This window comes from Scyliorhinus torazame, chromosome 2, assembly GCF_047496885.1.
Source record: "Scyliorhinus torazame isolate Kashiwa2021f chromosome 2, sScyTor2.1, whole genome shotgun sequence".
NCBI lineage: Eukaryota > Metazoa > Chordata > Chondrichthyes > Carcharhiniformes > Scyliorhinidae > Scyliorhinus > Scyliorhinus torazame.
The window spans coordinates 361014391-361034388 of NC_092708.1; the positions used below are offsets into that span (position 1 = coordinate 361014391).

Sequence of the window (19998 nt, forward strand, 5' to 3'; positions counted from 1 at the left end):
AATTACGCTAGCTTGGGATCTAGCGGGGGGGGGGGGGGGGGGGGGGGTTAAATGGGTTGCTGCTGTTGGGGAGAAGGGGGAGCTGGTATGGGAGGGGGGGGGGTCGGGGCGGGGGGGCGCCGCCTGGGGGGGATACAGCTACGTGGGAACCGGGTGAGGAGCTGGATTGAAAAAGGAAATGGCTAGTCGTCAAGGGGGGGGGGGGTAAAGAGCCCCCCAACCCGGTTGATCACGTGGAATGTGAGAGGGCTGAACGGGCCGATTAAGAGGGCACGGGTACTCGCACACCTAAAGAAACTTAAGGCAGATGTGATTATGCTTCAGGAGACGCATCTGAAGCTGACAGACCAGGTTAGACTTCGCAAAGGATGGGTGGGGCAGGTGTTTCATTCGGGGCTAGATGCAAAAAACAGGGGGGTGGCCATACTAGTGGGGAAGCGGGTAATGTTTGAGGCAAAGACTATAGTGGCGGATAGTGGGGGCAGATACGTGATGGTGAGTGGCAAACTGCAAGTGGAGGCGGTGGTATTAGTGAACGTGTATGCCCCGAACTGGGATGATGCCAATTTTATGAGGCGTATGTTAGGACGAATCCCGGACATAGAAGTGGGGAAGTTGGTAATGGGTGGAGACTTTAATATGGTGCTGGACACAGGGCTGGACAGATCGAGGTCCAGGACCGGAAGGAGGCCGGCTGCAGCTAGGGTGCTTAAGGATTTTATGGTGCAGATGGGAGGAGTAGATCCCTGGAGATTTAGTAGACCTAGGAGTAAGGAGTTTTCGTTTTTCTCCTATGTACATAAAGTATTTTCACGAATAGATTTTTTTGTTTTGGGAAGGGCACTGATCCCAAAGGTGACGGGGACGGAGTACACGGCTATAGCCATCTCGGATCATGCTCCACACTGGGTGGACCTGGAGATAGGCGAAGAAAAACAACAGCTTCCACCCTGGAGAATGGACATGGGATTATTGGCAGATGAGGGTGTGTGTTTAAGGGTGAGGGGGTGTATTGAAAGGTACTTGGAAATTAATGATAATGGGGAGGTACAGGTGGGAGTGGTCTGGGAGGCACTGAAGGCAGTGGTTAGAGGGGAGCTGATATCTATTAGGGCACATAAAGGAAAGCAGGAGGGTAGGGAAAGGGAGCGGTTGCTGAAAGAACTGCTGAGGGTGGACAGACAATACGCGGAGGCACCGGAGGAGGGACTATACAGGGAAAGGCAAAGGCTACATGTAGAACTTGACTTGTTGACTACGGGTAAGGCAGAGGCACAATGGAGGAAGGCACAGGGTGTACAGTACGAATATGGGGAGAAGGCGAGTAGGTTGTTGGCCCACCAACTGAGGAAAAGGGGAGCAGCGAGGGAGATAGGGGGGTGAGAGATGAGGAGGGAGAGATGGAGCGGGGAGCGGAGAGAGTGAATGGAGTGTTCAAGGCATTTTATGAAAGATTATATGAAGCGCAGCCCCCGGATGGGAAGGAGAGAATGATGTGCTTTCTGGATCAGCTGGAATTTCCTAAGGTGGAGGAACAGGAGAGAGTGGGGCTGGGAGCACAGATTGAGACGGAGGAATCTGTAGGGAAGTAGTGAAAGGGATTGGAAGCATGCAGGCGGGGAAGGCCCCGGGACAAGACGGATTCCCAGTTGAATTTCATAAGAAATATTTGGACTTGCTGGCCCCGCTACTGATGAGAACCTTTAATGAGGCGAGGGAAAGGGGGCAGCTGCCCCCGACTATGTCAGAGGCAACGATATCGCTCCTCCTAAAGAAGGAAAAAGACCCGCTGCAATGCGGGTCATGCAGGCCCATTTCCCTCCTGAATGTGGATGCTAAGTTTCTGGCCAAGGTAATGGCAATGAGGATAGAGGATTGTGTCCCGGGGGTGGTCCATGAGGACCAAACTGGGTTTGTGATGGGGAGACAGCTAAATACAAATATACGGAGGCTGCTAGGGGTAATGATGATGCCCCCACCAGAGGGGGAAGCGGAGATAGTGGTGGCGATGGATGCCGAGAAAGCATTTGATAGAGTGGAGTGGGATTATTTGTGGGAGGTGTTGACGAGATTTGGCTTTGGGGACGGGTATATCAGGTGGGTACAGTTGCTGTATAGGGCCCCAATGGCGAGCGTGGTCACGAATGGACGGGGGTCTGACTATTTTCGGCTCCATAGAGGGATGAGACAGGGATGTCCTCTATCCCCGTTATTGTTTCCATTGGCGATTGAACCCCTGGCCATGGCACTGAGGGGTTCCAGGAAGTGGAGGGGAGTACTTAGGGGGGGAGAAGAACACCGGGTATCTCTGTATGCAAATGATTTGTTGCTATATTTGGCGGACCCGGCGGAGGGGATGCCAGAGATAATGCGGATACTTGGGGAGTTTGGGGATTTTTCAGGGTATAAACTGAACATGGGGAAAAGTGAGCTATTTGTGGTGCATCCGGGGGAACAGAGCAGAGAGATAGAGGATTTACCGTTGAGGAAGGTAACAAGGGACTTCCGGTACCTGGGGATCCAGATAGCCAAGAATTGGGGTACATTACATAGGCTTAATTTAACACGGTTGGTGGAACAGATGGAGGAGGATTTCAAGAGATGGGACATGGTGTCCCTGTCATTGGCAGGTAGGGTGCAGGCGGTTAAAATGGTGGCCCTCCCGAGATTCCTTTTTGTGTTCCAGTGCCTCCCGGTGGTGATCACGAAGGCTTTTTTCAAAAGAATTGAGAAGAGCATTATGAGTTTTGTGTGGGCTGGGAAGACCCCGAGAGTGAGGCGGGGATTCTTGCAGCGTAGTAGGGACAGGTGGGGGCTGGCACTACCGAACCTAAGTGAGTACTACTGGGCCGCCAATGTTTCAATGGTGTGTAAGTGGATGGGAGAAGGGGAGGGAGCGGCGTGGAAAAGATTGGAGAGGGCGTCCTGCAGGGGGACTAGCCTGCAAGCAATGGTGACGGCGCCGCTGCCGTTCTCACCAAAGAAATACACCACAAGCCCGGTGGTGGTGGCTACATTGAAAATTTGGGGGCAGTGGAGGCGGCATAGGGGAGGGACGGGAGCTTCGGTGCGGTCCCCGATAAGAAACAATCATAGGTTCGTTCCGGGGAGAATGGATGGGGGATTTGGAGCATGGCAAAGAGCTGGTGTAGTACAATTAAGAGATCTATTTGTAGATGGGACATTTGCGAGTCTGGGAGCGCTGATGGAGAAATATGGGTTGCCCCAAGGGAATGCATTTCGGTATATGCAATTGAGGGCTTTTGCGAGGCAACAGGTGAGGGAATTCCCGCAGCTCCCGACGCAGGAAGTGCAGGATAGAGTGATCTCAGAGACATGGGTGGGGGATGGTAAGGTGGCGGACATATACAGGGAGATGAGGGACGAGGGGGAGATCATGGTAGATGAGCTGAAAGGGAAATGGGAAGAAGAACTGGGGGAGGAGATTGAGGAGGGGCTGTGGGCTGATGCCCTACGTAGGGTAAACTCATCGTCCTCGTGTGCCAGGCTTGGCCTGATACAATTTAAGGTGCTACACAGGGCGCTTATGACTGGAGCACGGCTTAGTAAATTTTTTGGGGTAGAGGATAGGTGTGCGAGATGCTCGAGAGGCCCAGCGAATCACACCCACATGTTCTGGTCATGCCCGGCACTACAGGGGTTCTGGGTGGGGGTGGCAAAGGTGCTTTCGAAAGTGGTGGGGGTCCAGGTCGAACCAAGCTGGGGGTTGGCTATATTTGGGGTTGCAGAAGAGCCGGGAGTGCAGGAGGCGAGAGAGGCTGACGTGTTGGCCTTTGCCTCCCTTGTAGCCCGGCGCAGGATATTGTTAATGTGGAAGAAAGCCAAACCCCCGGGGGTGGAGACCTGGATAAACAATATGGCAGGGTTCATAAAGTTAGAACGGATTAAGTTTGTGTTAAGGGGTTCGGCTCAGGGGTTCACCAGGCGGTGGCAACCGTTCGTCGACTACCTCACAGAAAGATAGAGGGAATGGAAAAGAAGTCGATAACAGCAGCAACCCAAGGGGGGGGGGGGGGGGGGGGGAAGAGAGGAGGAATCGGACGGACTCTCAGGGATGTTATTGTATATGTATCGGTATTTGGTATATGTAATTGTATACTGGATTGTTGGATTGTATTTTTGGAGAGTATTTACTTTGGACAAGGCAGTTGCCATTTAGTTTTGTTTTTTGCTTTTGTTTATATATTACTTATTTATTTGTTTAAAACTGGCCACTGTTATTTATATTGCTTTATTGTTGTGTAAAAGAAACACTACGTATTGTTATGTTTGGCCAAAAAACTTGAATAAAATATATTTTTTTTTTAAAAATAAGGCGAGGGAGGTGGAGACCTTATCCCTGACAATGTCCAGGGCGCTGATTTCTTTGATCTTGAAGCGGGACAAGGATCCACTGCAATGTGGGTCGTATAGACCGATCTCGCTTTTCAATGTTGACGCTATGTTGCTGGCGAAGGTGCTGGCTACGAGAATTGAGGATTGTGTCCCGGGGGTGATTCATGAGGACCAGACGGGATTTGTGAAGGGTCGGCAATTAAATACAAATGTGCGGAGGCTCCTCAATGTGATTATGATGCCCTCCGTGGAGGGGGAAGCGGAGGTAGTGGCAGCTATGGACGAGGAGAAGGCCTTTGATCGGGTGGAGTGGGAGTATCTTTGGGAAGTGTTGCAGAGGTTTGGGTGCGGGGAGGGGTTCATCAGTTGGGTCAGGCTGCTATATAGAGCCCCAGTGGCCAGTGTGGCTACGAACCGGCGGAGGTCGGAGTACTTTTGGCTGTACCGGGGGACGAGGCAGGGGTGCCCCTTATCCTCCTTGTTGTTTGCACTGGCAATTCAGCCGCTGGCCATGGCACTGAGGGAATCCAGGAAATGGAGGGGACTGGTCGGGGGGGAGGACACTGGGTGTTGTTGTATGCCGACGACCTGTTGCTGATGGCGGATCCAGTGGAGGGGATGGCGGAGGTCATGCGGATCCTTAGGGAGTTTGGGGACTTTTCGGGGTATAAATTCAACGTAGGAAGAGTGAGCTCTTTGTGGTGCATTCAGGGGAACAGGGAAGGGGGATAGACGAGCTACCGCTGAAGAGGGCGGAAAGGAGCTTTCGGTACCTAGGGACCCAAGTAGCTAGGCGTTGGGGGGCCCTGCACAAGCTCAATTTGACGCGGTTGGTGGAGCAGCTGGAGGAGGATTTTAAAAGATGGGATATGCTGCCAGTCTCACTAGCGGGTAGGGTGCAGTCGGTCAAAATGACGGTCCTCCCGAGGTTTCTCTTTGTGTTCCAGTGTCTTCCCATTTTGATTCCCAAGGCCTTTTTCAAACGGGTAAGCAGGAGCATCATGGGATTTGTGTGGGCGAATAAGACCCCGAGGGTGAAGAGAGTGTTTCTGGAGCGTAGCAGGGACAGGGGGGGCGGGGGCTGCCGCTGCCAAATCTGTGTGGCTATTATTGGGCTGCCAATGTGGCGATGATCCGTAAGTGGGTAATGGGGGGAGAGGGGGCGGCGTGGAAGAGGTTAGAGATGGTGTCCTGTGTGGGCACGAGCCTGAGGGCGCTGGTGATGGCACTGCTGCCGCTCTCGCCGACAAGGTACACCACGAGTCCTGTGGTGGCGGCGACGCTGAAGATCTGGGGGCAGTGGAGGCGACACAGGGGCGAGGTGGGAGCCTCAGTTTGGTCCCCGATTCGGGAGAATCATCAGTTCGTCCCGGGAAGGATGGATGGGGGGTTTCGGAGGCCTTCGGGTTAGAAGAATGGGGGACCTGTTCATCAATGGGACGTTTGTGAGCCTAGGGGCGCTGGAGGAGAAGTTTGGGCTACCCCCGGGAAATGCTTTCAGGTACATGCAAGTGAGGGCGTTTGTGAGGCGGCAGGTGAGGGAATTCCCGCTGTTTCCGACACGTGGGATTCAGGACAGGGTGATTTCGGGTGTATGGGTTGGAGAAGGCAAGGTTTCGGCGATTTACCAGGAGCTGAAGGAAGAGGAGGAGGCCTCGGTGGAGGAGTTAAAGGGCAAGTGGGAGGAGGAGCTTGGGGAGGAGATAGATGAGGGTCTGTGGGCTGATGCCTGAGTAGGGTTAATTCTTCCTCCTCTTGCGCCAGGCTCAGCCTAATACAGTTCAAAGTTACTCACAGAGCGCATATGACAGGGGCGAGGTTGAGTAGGTTCTTTGGGGTGGAGGACAGATGTGCTCGGGAAGCCTGGCAAATCACGCCCACACGTTCTGGTCGTGCCCGGCACTGGATAGGTTTTGGAGGGGTTTTGCGAGGACTATGTCCAAGGTGGTGAACGCCCGGGTCCAGCCGAGCTGGGGATTGGCATTATTTGGGGTATCGGACGAGCCGGGAGTGCAGGAGGTGAAAGAGGCTGGTATTCTGGCCTTTGCGTCCCTGGTAGCCCGGTGGAGGATTTTGCTACTATGGAAAGATGCGAAGCCCCCTAGTGTGGAAGCTTGGATCAATGATATGGCAGGGTTCATCAAGCTGGAGAGGATAAAGTTTGCCTTGCGAGGGTCTGTGCAATGGTTCCTCAGGCGGTGGCAACCGTTCCTAGACTATCTCGCGGAGCATTAGGGGGAGATCAGCAGCAGCAGCAGCCCAGGGGTGGGTGTTTGGGGGGGGGTTCTTTTGGGGTGGCGTTTGGGTGAAGGTGGTTTTTTTCCCCTATTTGTGCTCTTAAATGTTATATGGGGGGTTATTGTATATGGGGGAAATCCAATGTATAATTTCTTGATTGTTGTGTTCTTGTTTCTTTCTTTTTGTTGGGGGGGGCGTTTGTTGAAAATTTGTTAAAAAATTTGAATAAATATATATTTTTTTAAAAGGTATATTGTATCATGATTCAATTTTTTCATGTTCAGTACATGTTTCTTTTCTTATTAATACTAATTTGCAGTCTCTGTTCCTCCACGATGTACGTAATGCCACTTTGAAACAAAAGATCAATTGTTACGATCCCAGTTGGTGTTATAACTGGACGGGAAGATCCCAGAATGGAACCTTGGCTCAGAAGACCGTAACTTTTATTTTTCTAATAAATCATGGAGGAACACAGTCACAGGATTGTGTATTAACAAGAAACAAAACATTTATTAAACATGAAAAACTTGGATCATACAATATACCTTTACTCTCCCCCTTAGCTTAATAATTACACACAGGTTTTAGGACTAACACAGATTGCAAAGTACTTCTTAAAACTGCAATAATCTCATTAACACACAAAGTCCCTTTTAAGCATACCAGGTGACTATGGTCAAATACATGCACTCTGATTTGAACCCAAGTTAGTGTTGGTGGATTTCTCCTCCGAACCCCCCCCCCCCCCCACCCACCCCCCAGATGAGAGTTTCCAAACTCCACTCCCCAAAACACAACTTCTCCAATAACAATGCCTTCCCTTAGCAGTTTACATTCTGTAATCCAGTCCAAATTTTAAAAATTACTCTTTAAAACATAGCTTCTGCTCAACGTTGAACAGCAATTCCAGTCCAGGATTTCTTTAGGATTTCTTTGTCTCAAAAGCTGTGCAAACTGCTCACAATTGCTTTCACGTTCAATTCCCAGACTGTAGTAAAATTACATTAAATGTTTCATCTACCACTGAAGTTTGCTGTCTCACTTTAACTCCAGTTACTGCGATTGTCTCTATATCTCCGAACACTTTGTTTACTTTTCCTCTAATTCTTCTGAATAATACCTTGATCTCTGTTCTCTCAATTCAGGTGTCTTCAACATTCTTTCCGTTCCAATTTCCTGGTTATCTGGACCGTAACTTGTACTTTAAGAAGCCTGGCTCTTTGCAGCTCCTGTCTGTCCAGTCTTTCTTCCGGCAGAGTTGAGAGATGTTCACTGCCCAAGATCATGTCTCCAACTGCCCACAAGTTCAGCCCCAGTTGCTAAGCAACATCGCATACTTCTGCTGGTCCAATTAGTTATGCTTCATGTCTTAGCCATCTCGAAGTACAATAGAAACACAGTTGGAACTTAACCAACCCCTTTGCATAAAAATAGCTTTGTCCAGCATGAATCTAGCTGCAGTTTTACTTAAGAGGCTGAGATTGCAGCAAACGCAGGGAAAGAAATGGGAGCAGAGCTCATGCTTGTTACAATTCACCCTTCACACCCTATGTACTTTGGTCATGCTCATATGGCAGCTGCTACATGCCAGAATAAAATTCACCACCCAGCATCCACATAGGTTTGGAACTATTGTATTCAGAGGGTTAAGCTTATAATGTCATAAGCAGCTCTTTGACGAGCAGGATGTCGGCTGATCTGCCAAATCCCTCTTATCATTCAGGTTTGGCAAGTGCATGTGTATAGCAAATAGTCAGCAAGCATTTTTGAATTTCAGCCATGTAGTTTAACTACACACCTTGCATGTAGCCTTCCAGTCTGCGGATCAGCTCGTAAGATCTGCACCTATCTAGTAGGGTCCTGATTGCAGGCAGTGGGTCCAGAATAATGGTCTCTGGGTGTGCGTCAATATAATCCTGAAAAAAATAAACACAATAACTCAGCATATTTACCCTTGGGATATTCTCCTATCTTCACATTTTTCAAATATAGATTTAGGGCCCCAGCCCCCTCCACAAGCAAGTTATTTGTTGGCTATTATCTTCAGTCCTCCTCTGCTGAATGTTTTGAGGAGTGATTCTGAGGTGGCCCTTTCACACCACAACTGCGTCATTAATGTTAGCCGAGTAAGTGAGTGCTGGTAGACCACTGTGAATATCACATCCATCCTTGCTTGGTCTGTACCTGCTGAATAGCTCACCAGAAGCAGAATGTCCTCTTCCTGCCCACGGGGTAACCAAGGCCGCTCGCAGCAGCTCTCGTATTTCCTCAACTCAGATTAGCTAACTCGGCCCGAATTGGTGGTCAATCTGGGACCTCTGGTCCATGGTTCAGTGAGATCAGATAATATGTCACGCAGTTCAGGTCCTCGAGGCTCAAGATACCTTCAAGCTTGCGGGTGGAGAGAAGAGCGTCAAACTTATTTCCTGGGTTAGTCAAATGGAATGCGTTATGAGAGAGATGGGACTGGGAAGCTGGAGGACAAGGGTGATCCTCAGAACTCAAAGGGGTGAGGAAGACCATCGCCGGTCCTGCGCATGCGCCAGAAGATGCTGGCGGTTCTGCGCATGCGCTAACTCGCGCCGGCCCTTCCGCTTCGTTTTTCGCAGCGCCAACCCTTCCGCCGCCGGCCTAGCCCCCGGAAGTGCGGAGGATTCCGCAACTTGCGGGTGATCCGAGGCCGGAGTGGTTCGTACCGCTTATGGCGCCGGCGTCGGGCCATCGCGTCAAGTGCGGGAGAATCCCGCCCATTGCTTCAGCATTCCCACTTCCTAGTGATGCCACTAGGTAAAGCCTGCACTGAGGAATTCCAGCAACAACCAGAATCGAAGAAACAGTGGTTAGTAAATATTATGGGGGCATTAAGGATATTTGAGGGCGGCACGGTATCACACTGGTTAGCACTGTTGCTTCACAGCATCAGTTCGATTCCCGGCTTGGATCAATCTGTGTGGAGTCTGCACGTTCTCCCAGAGTCTGCGTGGGTTTCCTCCGGGTGCTCTGGTTTCCTCCCCCAGTCCAAAGACGTGCAGGGTAGGTGGATTGGTCATGCTAAATTGTCCCGTAGTGTTCAAAGGTTAGGTGGGTTTACTAGGTTATGAGGATAGGGTGGAGATGTTGGCTTCAGTACGGTGCTCTTTGAAGGACTGGTGTAGACTCGATGGGCCGAATGGCCTCCTTCTGCACTAAGTTCTATACTATCTAAAAATTCTATTCTATTATACCTACAGGAAACTGGCTCCAATCTACGGTTTTGAGTTAGAGAGGGGCATGTCACAGCAAATTTGGAATGGTAGACCGCCCACCACTTAAAGTGGCTTGACTTGATTTTCTGATTAAATTAATGACAAACCGGTGGACCAGGTTAGGGCAGTAACCCCTTCCCACTCAATTTTCCTGTGCATGGCCATCCCCGGCATTGGAATATGAAAACCGGAGTTCAACGGGGAATGGAGTAGGAGCCTGTGCAAATATTCAATGTCAATAAAGCAAGGTCAGAGGGATGGGGATACCACACGCGGCAATATTTCGGCAGCAAAGGCAAAATAAAGAGGAAAAACAACGTCGGAATTAAATAAAGTCAGCATAGTTTTTACTCAGGATATCGCGCCATGATCTTGGAAGAAATTAAAATTTCAAAGTGTCGACTGCATCAGCGAAGCGGAGAGGAAAAAAAATCTACAGCATTAAAGCAGAATGTTGTTCTTGCTGAAGTTCAATAAACAACGCAGCACACAAGGTTTATTTGTTTTGTATAATGTGGGTCAGGGCCAGAGGTATTGCAGGACTGAAGAGACACGATGATTCAGCAAAGTAATTGTAGGAAGAATTCTGACCCTGGAGAACACTCCGCTGAACTGCGTCTCAGTTCCGTAAAGGGGTGGGGAGATGGGAACACCTGGTGAACAAGTTTGGAGGAATTTATAAAGAAAAAAAAAGAGATCATTGGTTAGTTTTTAAAATGGTACATGGTTTAACCTTAATAGTGATAATGCACCTCAATGGCGTAGTGGCATTGTCACTGTACTATTAATCCAGAGAGCCAGGGTAATGCTCTGGGGACCTAGGCTCAAATCCTTTCATGGCAGATGGGGAAATTTTAATTAAATTTTTAAAAAAGAATCTGGAATTAATCTAATGATGACTGTAACGATATGTATAATGTAAGGAGTGTAAACGGTTAACAAGATGATGTTCATTTATCTCAACACTAGATGGCACCACAGAGTAGTCTTATAAAAGGCTGCGTCTCTGGGCATTCTGGGAGAAGATGGTGACAAAGGATAGTGAGAGTTTGAGATGGATTGTTAGCTGTACCAAAGATTTCTGTAACATAGATTTTCTACTGTTGTTTTATTAGCTATTACTTAGTGAAGTGTGCAAATCATTTGTAGTAGTGTAAAATAAACTAGCTTTGTTTCAAATATAGAGCTTGATGTTCTTTGTCAACACTACGACTTTTAGCCATCTTGGAGAACTAGACAAGGAACATCACATGGTACCAGGAGTGAGGTACCTATACAAGGAACATCATAATGACCATGAGACCAACATCAAGAGTTGTAAAAGCCCATCTGGTTCACTTACGTCCTTTCAAGAAGGAAATCTCCTGCCCTTACCTGGTCTGGCCCACATGTGACAGATTCACAACAATGTGGTTGACTCTTAAAATGCCCTCTGAAATGGCGCAGCAAGCCACTCAGTTCAAGGGCAATTAAAGATGGGCAATAAATGCTGGCCCAGCTAGCGACACCTACATCCCCTGAATGAATTATAAAAAAAGACTCTGGGCCGCCAATTCACCGCTGAATTAGCCGCTTAAGTGCATCATAAGAATTGTTTTTTAAATTCATTTATAGAATGTGGACATCGCTGCCTAGGCCGGCATTTATTGCCTCTTCCTATTGCCCTCGAGAAGGCGGTGGTGAGTTTCCTCTCCAAGTCTGCTGCAGTACATGTGGGGTAGGTGCACCCACCGTGCCGTTCGGGAGGGAGTTTAAGGATTCTGACCCAGTGTCAGTGAAGGAACAGCGATATATTTCCAAGTCAGGATGGTGTGTGGCTTGGTGGTGTTACCATATAGAGGACATAAAGACAAAGTTTCTGAAAGCTGCCTGTTGATAAGAGTGTAGTACATTTATCTCACCAAGAAGATAAATGAGGAGGACTGTAAACACAAGACACCTCATCCAGAGAAGATCAAGTCAATCCTGGCCACGACTGTCCGGCTCCTGCAGGCCAGGTACAGAGGGCATTTGATGAAGTGACCAGGAATGAGGTCAAAAGCAGCAAGTGGCAGGACCTACCTCATCTGTGCTACATTGGTGGGACACTGGGACTATAATTTATCTCCGTGCTTTGGGTTGGCTTCTGGTCGCTACCTGGCAACCCCTGTTGGAACTGCCCTCCTGAACATCAAGCAAGGCCGTGACATTTCTTGTGGCTGAATGGCCTCCGTCAAGACTTGCTGGACAAGCAATGGAGGAGGACTAACATTCAGAGAATTGTGTCCAAATCTTTAGAAACAGGGGAATGTGGGTGGAAGTTGAGCACAATGCGTCATGTCAACAAATAATAAAGATAAATTCAAAGAGATATCAAATTTCATGAAGAATATTATTTTATTAGTTTGATGTTTTATAATAGAAAATTAATACAGCAGTACTTTGCTTAAAAAAACGATAATGTTGTTAACCTAGGCAGTTTTTAAATGCTTCCTGCTCGGATGTAGATTTTTGCCCCTTTTACAGTGAAGGATTGGATTCAATGATAAATGGACTGTACTCCCGCAAGCCATGCCACTCTGTAATGTAAAGGACTTCACGTCCAGAGAGAGACACATTTCCATGGATGTCACCAGCTGTTGTTAGCTCTCACTTAAAGCAAGAACAGCATAGCCATATTTCCTCCCGTTCAGTAATGATCAACAACCCCTTTCACTCTTTTTTATGTGTGCGGGTGAGCTCTTTAACTGGGTGACACCTTTAAATTTATTGGTGCGCCATGCACTTGCAGTAATTTAAAGTGGCCAAACTGAGTGTGGCAGGGCCACTCAGAATAGAGAGAGAGCATTCGCTGGGAGAATTGTAGATCTCAAGAGTGGAGTGGCAACAACAGCTAAAAGGAAACAGTGGCAAACAGCATGCATGTCATACGGCTCCATTGAGGCATCTCTCCTGAGAACATTCATGAGGGTCTAAAAGTGCCTCTATTTACCTTTCCATTGAAGTATAATGTTCTTGGTGTACATGTTGCCAAACATAAAGGACAAGACACTATCAGCTGCTTTCATTTTGAATTGGGGCTGCTAGGGTTGCCAAACTCCCCACACACACACACACACACACACACACACACACACACACGACTCTACCCTAACCCCCACCCTCCCGCCATGCTCGGTGTGTGCCAGCATCTCACACCAACTGGGAAGGCAGAAAAGACTCGGCGTTATCCAACTGGATGATTCTCGATAGTCCATCAAATAGCTTCTCTTCTCATCTCCAATATTTCTGAGGAACAGAAATGTTCAAAGAAAAATGTACTGCATTTTCTTTATTCCTTCAATTGGGTCTCCAGGGTACCCAGGAGATTTGCCTTCCAGTCCTGGAAACTTCAGGTCAATCTTATAGCGTTGACACTCTCCTCCTCCTCCTCCCCCCCCCCCCCCCACCTCAACCACACCCACACACCCACACACCCACACCCACACACCCACCCACACACACCCACACACCCACACACACACACCCACACACACACACCCACACACACACCCCACACACACACACCCCACACACACACACCCCACACACACACCCCACACACACACCCCACACACACACCCCACACCACACACACCCCACACACCAACCACACCACACACACCACACCACACACCACACAGTGTTGGCATTTCATGGAGGTTGCGATGGTGTCCTCACCTGAAACCTCTGAACCAATTCCTGGGACTGTGCATCATTTTGGTCCGCTTCCAGTATTACATCGGTCAGTTTGTGGATTATAACATCAAGTGGTCCCTGCTCTTCGATGGGTTTTTCCAGATCCAGCTGCAAAAAAAAGGGACAGAATAAAAGGTTTTCTTTTTATTTTAATACTTTAAAAAAATTTTTTTAGAGTACCCAATTCATTTTTTCCAATTAGGGGCAATTTAGCATGTTCAATCCACCTACCTTGCACATCTTTGGGTTGTGGGGGCGAAACCCACGCACACACGGGGAGAATGTGCAAACTCCACATGGACAGTGACCCAGAGCCGGGATCGAACCTGGGACCTCGGCGCTGTGGGACTGCAGTGCTACCACTGCGCCACCGTGCTGCCCTTTTTTATTTTAATACTTGACTTTTCCCCTAATGACTTAGAGGATGAGACCAAATGGAAGGTTGTGAAATGTTCTGATGACACCAAGATAGGCAGGAGAGTAAGTTGTGAAGAGGACAAAAGGATATATATCGATTAAGTGAATGAGCAAAAATTTGGCCAATGGGAGTACAATGTGGGAAAAATGCGAACTTGTTCACTTTGACAGTAAGAATAAAAGAGCAGGGCGGGATTCTCCAGGCTCCCAACTGCATGTTTCCCGGCGGCGGGAAGCGGGGTGCCGTTTCGCTGGCGGTGGGATTCTCTGCTCCCGGCACAATCAATGGGAATTCTCATCGAAGGCTTCTCATGCCACCAGCCGAAGAATTTTGGCTGCAGTACACTATTTAAATTCAGAGAGATTGCAGAACTCCGCAATACAGTGGGATCGGAGTGTCTTGATACATAAACCACAACCAGTTACTACACAGATACAGCAAGTGATCAGGAAGGCAAATGGAATATTGTTGTTCACTGCAAGGGGACTGGAATATAAAAGCAGGGAAGTTTTGATACAGTTTTTACACGGTGTTGGTGAGACTACATTTTTGGTCTCCTTACTTAAGAAAGGACATAACTGCATCAGAAGCAGATCAAAGAAGGTTCACTCAACTTGATTTCTGGGGTGAAGGAGTTACCCTACGATGAAAGTTTGGACTGGTTGTACCTCCATTGGAGTTTAGAAGATTAAGAAGTTATCTTATTGAAACACACAAGATCCTGAAGGGACTTGACAGGGTGACTCAGAAAAGATGTTTCCCCTTGTGGGAGAGACTCCCCAAAGGGAGAGGGGACATGGTTTAAAATTAAGGGGTCTGGCAAAGAAGACAGAGATGGGGAATATTTATTTCTCAGAGGGCCCTTAGTCTTTGGAATTTTGTTCCCCCAGAGAGACTGGGTCATTCAACATTTTTAAGGCGGAGTTAGACAACATCTTTTGGTGACTAACACAAAGGTGACAAATGTATGTCTCTGGAACACTGAATTACACAATCAAATGAGACGTTCCTCCAAATCCTTTTTTTTTTTAGTTCTATTTGATTGTAAACTGCAAGGTATCACAGATCAGGAACACCAGCTCAGAAATACCAGCCTGAGGATTCTTCCTGTTTTCTGGCAATGAAAATCACATGCTACCTGCTGATGGGGGAGGAGCCTGGGACAGAGGCTTTGTCACACACATCCCTCCTCGGGTGCAAGGCAAAATTTCAGACAGCGAAGCGGGTGGGACTTGGGGTGGGGTAGAAAAGAATCGGGAGCCGGTTTAGCTCAGCTGGCTGGACAGCTGGTTTGAAATGCCGTACCGGCTGATGTTATTCATTCTGAACCTTGTCCCTCGCCTGAAGTGTGGTGATCCTCAGGTTAAATCACCACCAGTCAGCTCTCCCCCTCAAAGGGGACAGCAGCCTATGGTCATCTGGGGCTGTGGCGACTTTATTTACTTTACTTTTAGGGAAGAGCTAAAGTCGCCTCTTCTGCGCGTGTGTCTCAAAAACAGCAGTTCGAGAGTGGATTGGGGGAGATATTCCAGGCCCGTTCGCTACGGGCGCAAATCCCGTTATGGCCGCTCATTGTCTAGACAGCTGTTTTTTTAATGCAGAACAAGGCCAGCAGCACGGGTTCAATTCCCGTACCGGCTGAGAATTCTGAATTCTCCCTCTGCGTACCCGAACAGTCGCCGGAAGTGGCAACTAGAGGCTTTTCACAGTAACTTCATTGCAGTGTTAATGTAAGTCTACTTGTGACAATAAAAAGATTATTATTATCATTCTCACGAGAGGGATTTCTGTTGAGGAGATCGCACGCCCCTCCACTGCTTTATTTTGACAAAGTGTCAGAAGATCTGGAGTGGAAACCTGGCTGTTTCTCTAGGGAGAAACATGCCGGTTTTCTGTCAGAACCTGGCACTTTGCCTTTTCTGGGGAGAATATTCCACCCCATGGCTATTACTAACACAAATAGGGGACATGACTGCTCCCAGAAGAGCTGGTGAATCGAGCGAGAAGAGAGGCACTGTCAAAAATGATTAAAATCTGATTAAAATCTGAAGCACTTGGTTAAGGACATAATGATAATGATCCCTGGAGTGTCACTCTGCTGGCACAGAGAGGCTGACACCAAACCGTCAACAATATCAGCAGTGGATCATTGAGCTGCACCACAACAACCTTTGGTTGGTCCGCAGAACACCATGTTACTATATTAAAGTTGACACCATCAGCTGATGTACTGAATCAGTGCTGCCAGGCACAGCGAGGGTAACTGAGGGATTGATCATTTCCACATTTAACAAAGTCAGCTACACCCTGGTGGGAATGTGGAAATATGGAAATTGTTTAGTCTCAGCAACCCGGATGGCATTTATAATGTAATTATAAAGTGGAGTACAGTGAAATGATTCAGCCAGGGGACAAGTGAAGGCTTGGATCAGACACAAGTCTGGAAATAATACAAACAAGGGGCGAAATTCTCCGGAAACGGCGCAATGTCCGCCGACTGGCGCCCAAAACGGCGCAAATCAGACGGGCATCGCGCCAGCCCAAAGGTGCGGAATGCTCCGCATCTTTGGGGGCCGAGCCCCAACATTGAGGGGCTAGGCCGGCGCCGGACGAATTTCTGCCCCGCCAGCTGGCGGAAAAGGACTCTGGTGCCCCGCCAGCTGGCGCGGAAATGACATCTCCGGGCGGCGCATGCGCAGGAGCGTCAGCGGCCGCTCACGGCATCCCCGCGCATGTGCAGTGGAGGGAGTCTCTTCCGCCTCCGCCATGGTGGAGACCATGGCAGAGGCGGAAGGGAAAGAGTGCCCCCACGGCACAGGCCCGCCCGCGGATCGGTGGGCCCCAATCGCGGGCCAGGCCACCGTGGGGGCACCCCCCGGGGCCAGATCACCCCGCGACCCCCCCCCCAGGATCCCGGAGCCCGCCCGCGCCACCTTGTCCCGCCGGTAAGGTAGGTGATTTAACTTACGCCAGCGGGACAGGCATTTTAGCGGCGGGACTTCGGCCCATCCGGGCCGGAGAATCGAGCGGGGGGGCCTGCCAACAGGCGCGGCGCGATTCCCGCCCCCGCCGAATATCCGGTGCCGGAGACTTCGGCAACCGGCGGGGGCGGGATTCACGCCAGCCCCCGGCGATTCTCCGACCCGGCGGGGGGGTCGGAGAATTTTGCCCAAGGTGTGCACAAGATACAGGTACCCAGCCATGTTAATGGATTTATATATATTCACATGCCTTTTGCTCCTCCACTGCAGGAATTTGGTAATTTAAAGCTTTTCTGATTCTTTTCCCAAAATTCTATTCAATCCGTTTTAGAGTGATACGGCACAGAAATAGGCCCTTCGTGTCTGCTGTCTGCACCGGCCATCAAGTACCTATCTGTTCTCATCCCATTTTCCAGCATTGGGTTCCGAGCCTTGTATGCTATGGCATTTCACGTGCTCATCTAAATGCTCCCGCAGGGAGTTTTCTCCTGTACTAAACCACAGCTTCCACTTATTCCCAAAAGCTGTGGATGTTCTTCTGTTATATCCTGGCAGTTTGCTGTTCCTCTCAATTTACTCTTGGCATTATACTTTGATATCCACATATTTTATGTCTAAATCCAGACTGCTCCAGGGGTGGTGATTAGGAGGCAGTATTCTCTGCTATCAACTGCTGCAAAAATCATGAATTCTTTTAAGATGTAAGCAGATAGTCGCTGGAAATGAAAGAGGAGTATCATATGGGGAGCAAGGCAGAGAGTGGGAGCAGATTAGGTAGTTTGCATGAAGTAAAACAGCAGCAGAGGCCTATTTCTGCACTGTAATATTCTGACATTAATAAAAATCATACTTTGTTTACATCTAAAGCACAGGGCATTTGCTAACACTTTAGTAATATTATTATCCATCTCTATGCTCAACTTCATTAAACTAGCAACGTCATAAGTCAAGCAAGTGCCTTTCAATAAGGGGAATTGTACTTTTGAATGTATACGGTCACTAAACGTAATCCGCACCAATCACGATGAACAAAAGGCTGTGCTTTGGAGAGGTAGATTTTGATCGTTATAAGTGACTGTAGTGGTCTGTATCACAGGATTCCATCATACTCTTGTATGCTTTGCTTAGGAACTTAAACAAAAAGATTTTCAAAGATAAAAATTGAAAAATAGAGGGTCGATGGTAGTTTTGCGTACTTGTAGTAAGTGGCAGCAAATTGGGTGGATACCTGGGGTTTAGGTGCAGGAATTTAGTGAACATTCACAGGTACTGCACCAACTCTTTTTTTCTGAGCTTTCCAGGCAAGCGGAGGAGTTTCAGTCTTTCAGACGTGTGCTTAGTGTCCGCGTTCCAGTAATGTTTTAAATGTTGGTAACAACTATCAACTGCTAAGTGATCAATTGCCTTGGTGAGTCCACCATGCAGGTGTCAGCATTGAGGCCACTAACGAGCGAAGAAAGCAATAGCCACATACTCTTACTGAGGTACATGTGTGCAATATATGGGAGCTGCAAAGAAATGACCATCAGGTTTCTTAATAAATCATGCAGGAATGTGGGCAATGCCAGCATTTATTGTCAATCTTTAATTGCACTTGAACTGAGTGGTTTGTTCGGCCATTTCAGAGTCAACCATATTGCCGTGGGTCTGGAGTCACATGTAGGTCAGACCAGGTAAGGATGGCAGATTTTCTTCCCGGAAGGACATTAGTGAACCAGATGGGCTTTTACAACACTTGATGTGGGTCTCGTGGTCATCATTAGACTAATTCCAGATTTTTTTTTTTTTTTTTTTAATTATTTCATTAACATTTCACCATCTGCCATGTCAGGATCTGAACCCGGGTCCCCAGTGCATTACCCTGGTTCTCTGGATTACTAGTCCAGTGACAATACCACTACGCCACCCCTTAGCAAATAAAAACTGCGCCCACACTGAAATATTCAATCAATGGGTTTCTTTCCCCATGACAACCAGATCACACGGGCCTGTCTCCGGGCAGGGGTTTAGTATAACCACCATCCCCCTCAGCAGAACTTTTATTTTGCCTTGAGTTACATGGGACATTTTAAAACAGAACTGGCTTGTAAAGTTTAATGTTCATAACAAGCATCAATATGAAGGGAAAAGATATTTAAAGCTCATGGTATTTTGTTTCATCTATTTTTCTGTGAAATGTGCAGTTACTCCGCTACACATATAATTGATTCACCAGAGAGATTAGATTGCTTTAGGGAATGTGTTTACTGACAACATTTGAATGGTGTTATTAATGTTTGTTGTTTCCCTTTCCCAGTTTTCTTGAAGGCACCAACTCTCACCGGGATACAGTTTCCTGGGGGAATCTCCGTACCGCACCCACTTGCTTGTAGGTTTTGGCAGCAAATATCAGTGGAGGCATAAGGCCAAGTTTAATGCTGCTTTCACTTAGTACCCACTTCCAGCGACAGGTCAGTGATGTTGGAGGAAGGTAGGGGAGCCCTAGATAACATTTCCTCTTTTTAACTTTGGGGGTTCTGCTAACAACTGTAGTGTCCAGCTGCAATCAGCTACCTCTGTCGAGCTTAGGGGCCAAACTTGACACTGGAGTCATTAAAATTATTTTAATTGGGCACAGTGCAGCCAAACCCACAGCTGATGTCTGCTGGGAAACGACACAATGAACGCATCAGATCTAAGCTCTGCCACATCCAGCTGTGAATAATGGTGGACTGTTAAACAACTCATTGGAGAAGGAGGCTCCACAAATATCCCCATCCTCGATGATGGAGGAGCCCAGCATATATGTGCAAAAGACAAGGCTGAGGCATTCGCAACAATCTTCAGCCAGAAGTGCTGAGTGGATGATCCATCTCGGTCTCCTCCGGAGGTCCCCAGCATCACAGATGTCAGTCTTCAGCCAATACGATTCACTCGACATGATATCAAGAAACGGTTGATGGGACTGGGTACTGCAAAGGCTTTGGGCCCTGACAATATCCTGGCAATAGTACTGAAGACTTGTGGTCCAGAACTTGCCGCACTCCTAGCCAAGCTACAA

At 48.3% G+C, this 19998-nt stretch overlaps 1 protein-coding gene across 4 annotated transcripts in view; it reads right to left on the minus strand.

Moving 5' to 3' along the window:
- Positions 1 to 19998, minus strand: part of itpk1a (inositol-tetrakisphosphate 1-kinase a) — a 286412-nt gene that overhangs the window by 68062 nt on the left and 198352 nt on the right. For all 4 annotated transcript variants that reach the window (XM_072492444.1, XM_072492434.1, XM_072492460.1 and 1 more), the window contains 2 exons: positions 13542 to 13667; positions 8396 to 8513 (listed from right to left, as the gene is read on the minus strand). In XM_072492444.1, the coding sequence (XP_072348545.1) occupies positions 8396 to 8513; positions 13542 to 13667 (244 nt within the window). The remainder of the gene's footprint in view (positions 1 to 8395; positions 8514 to 13541; positions 13668 to 19998) is intronic.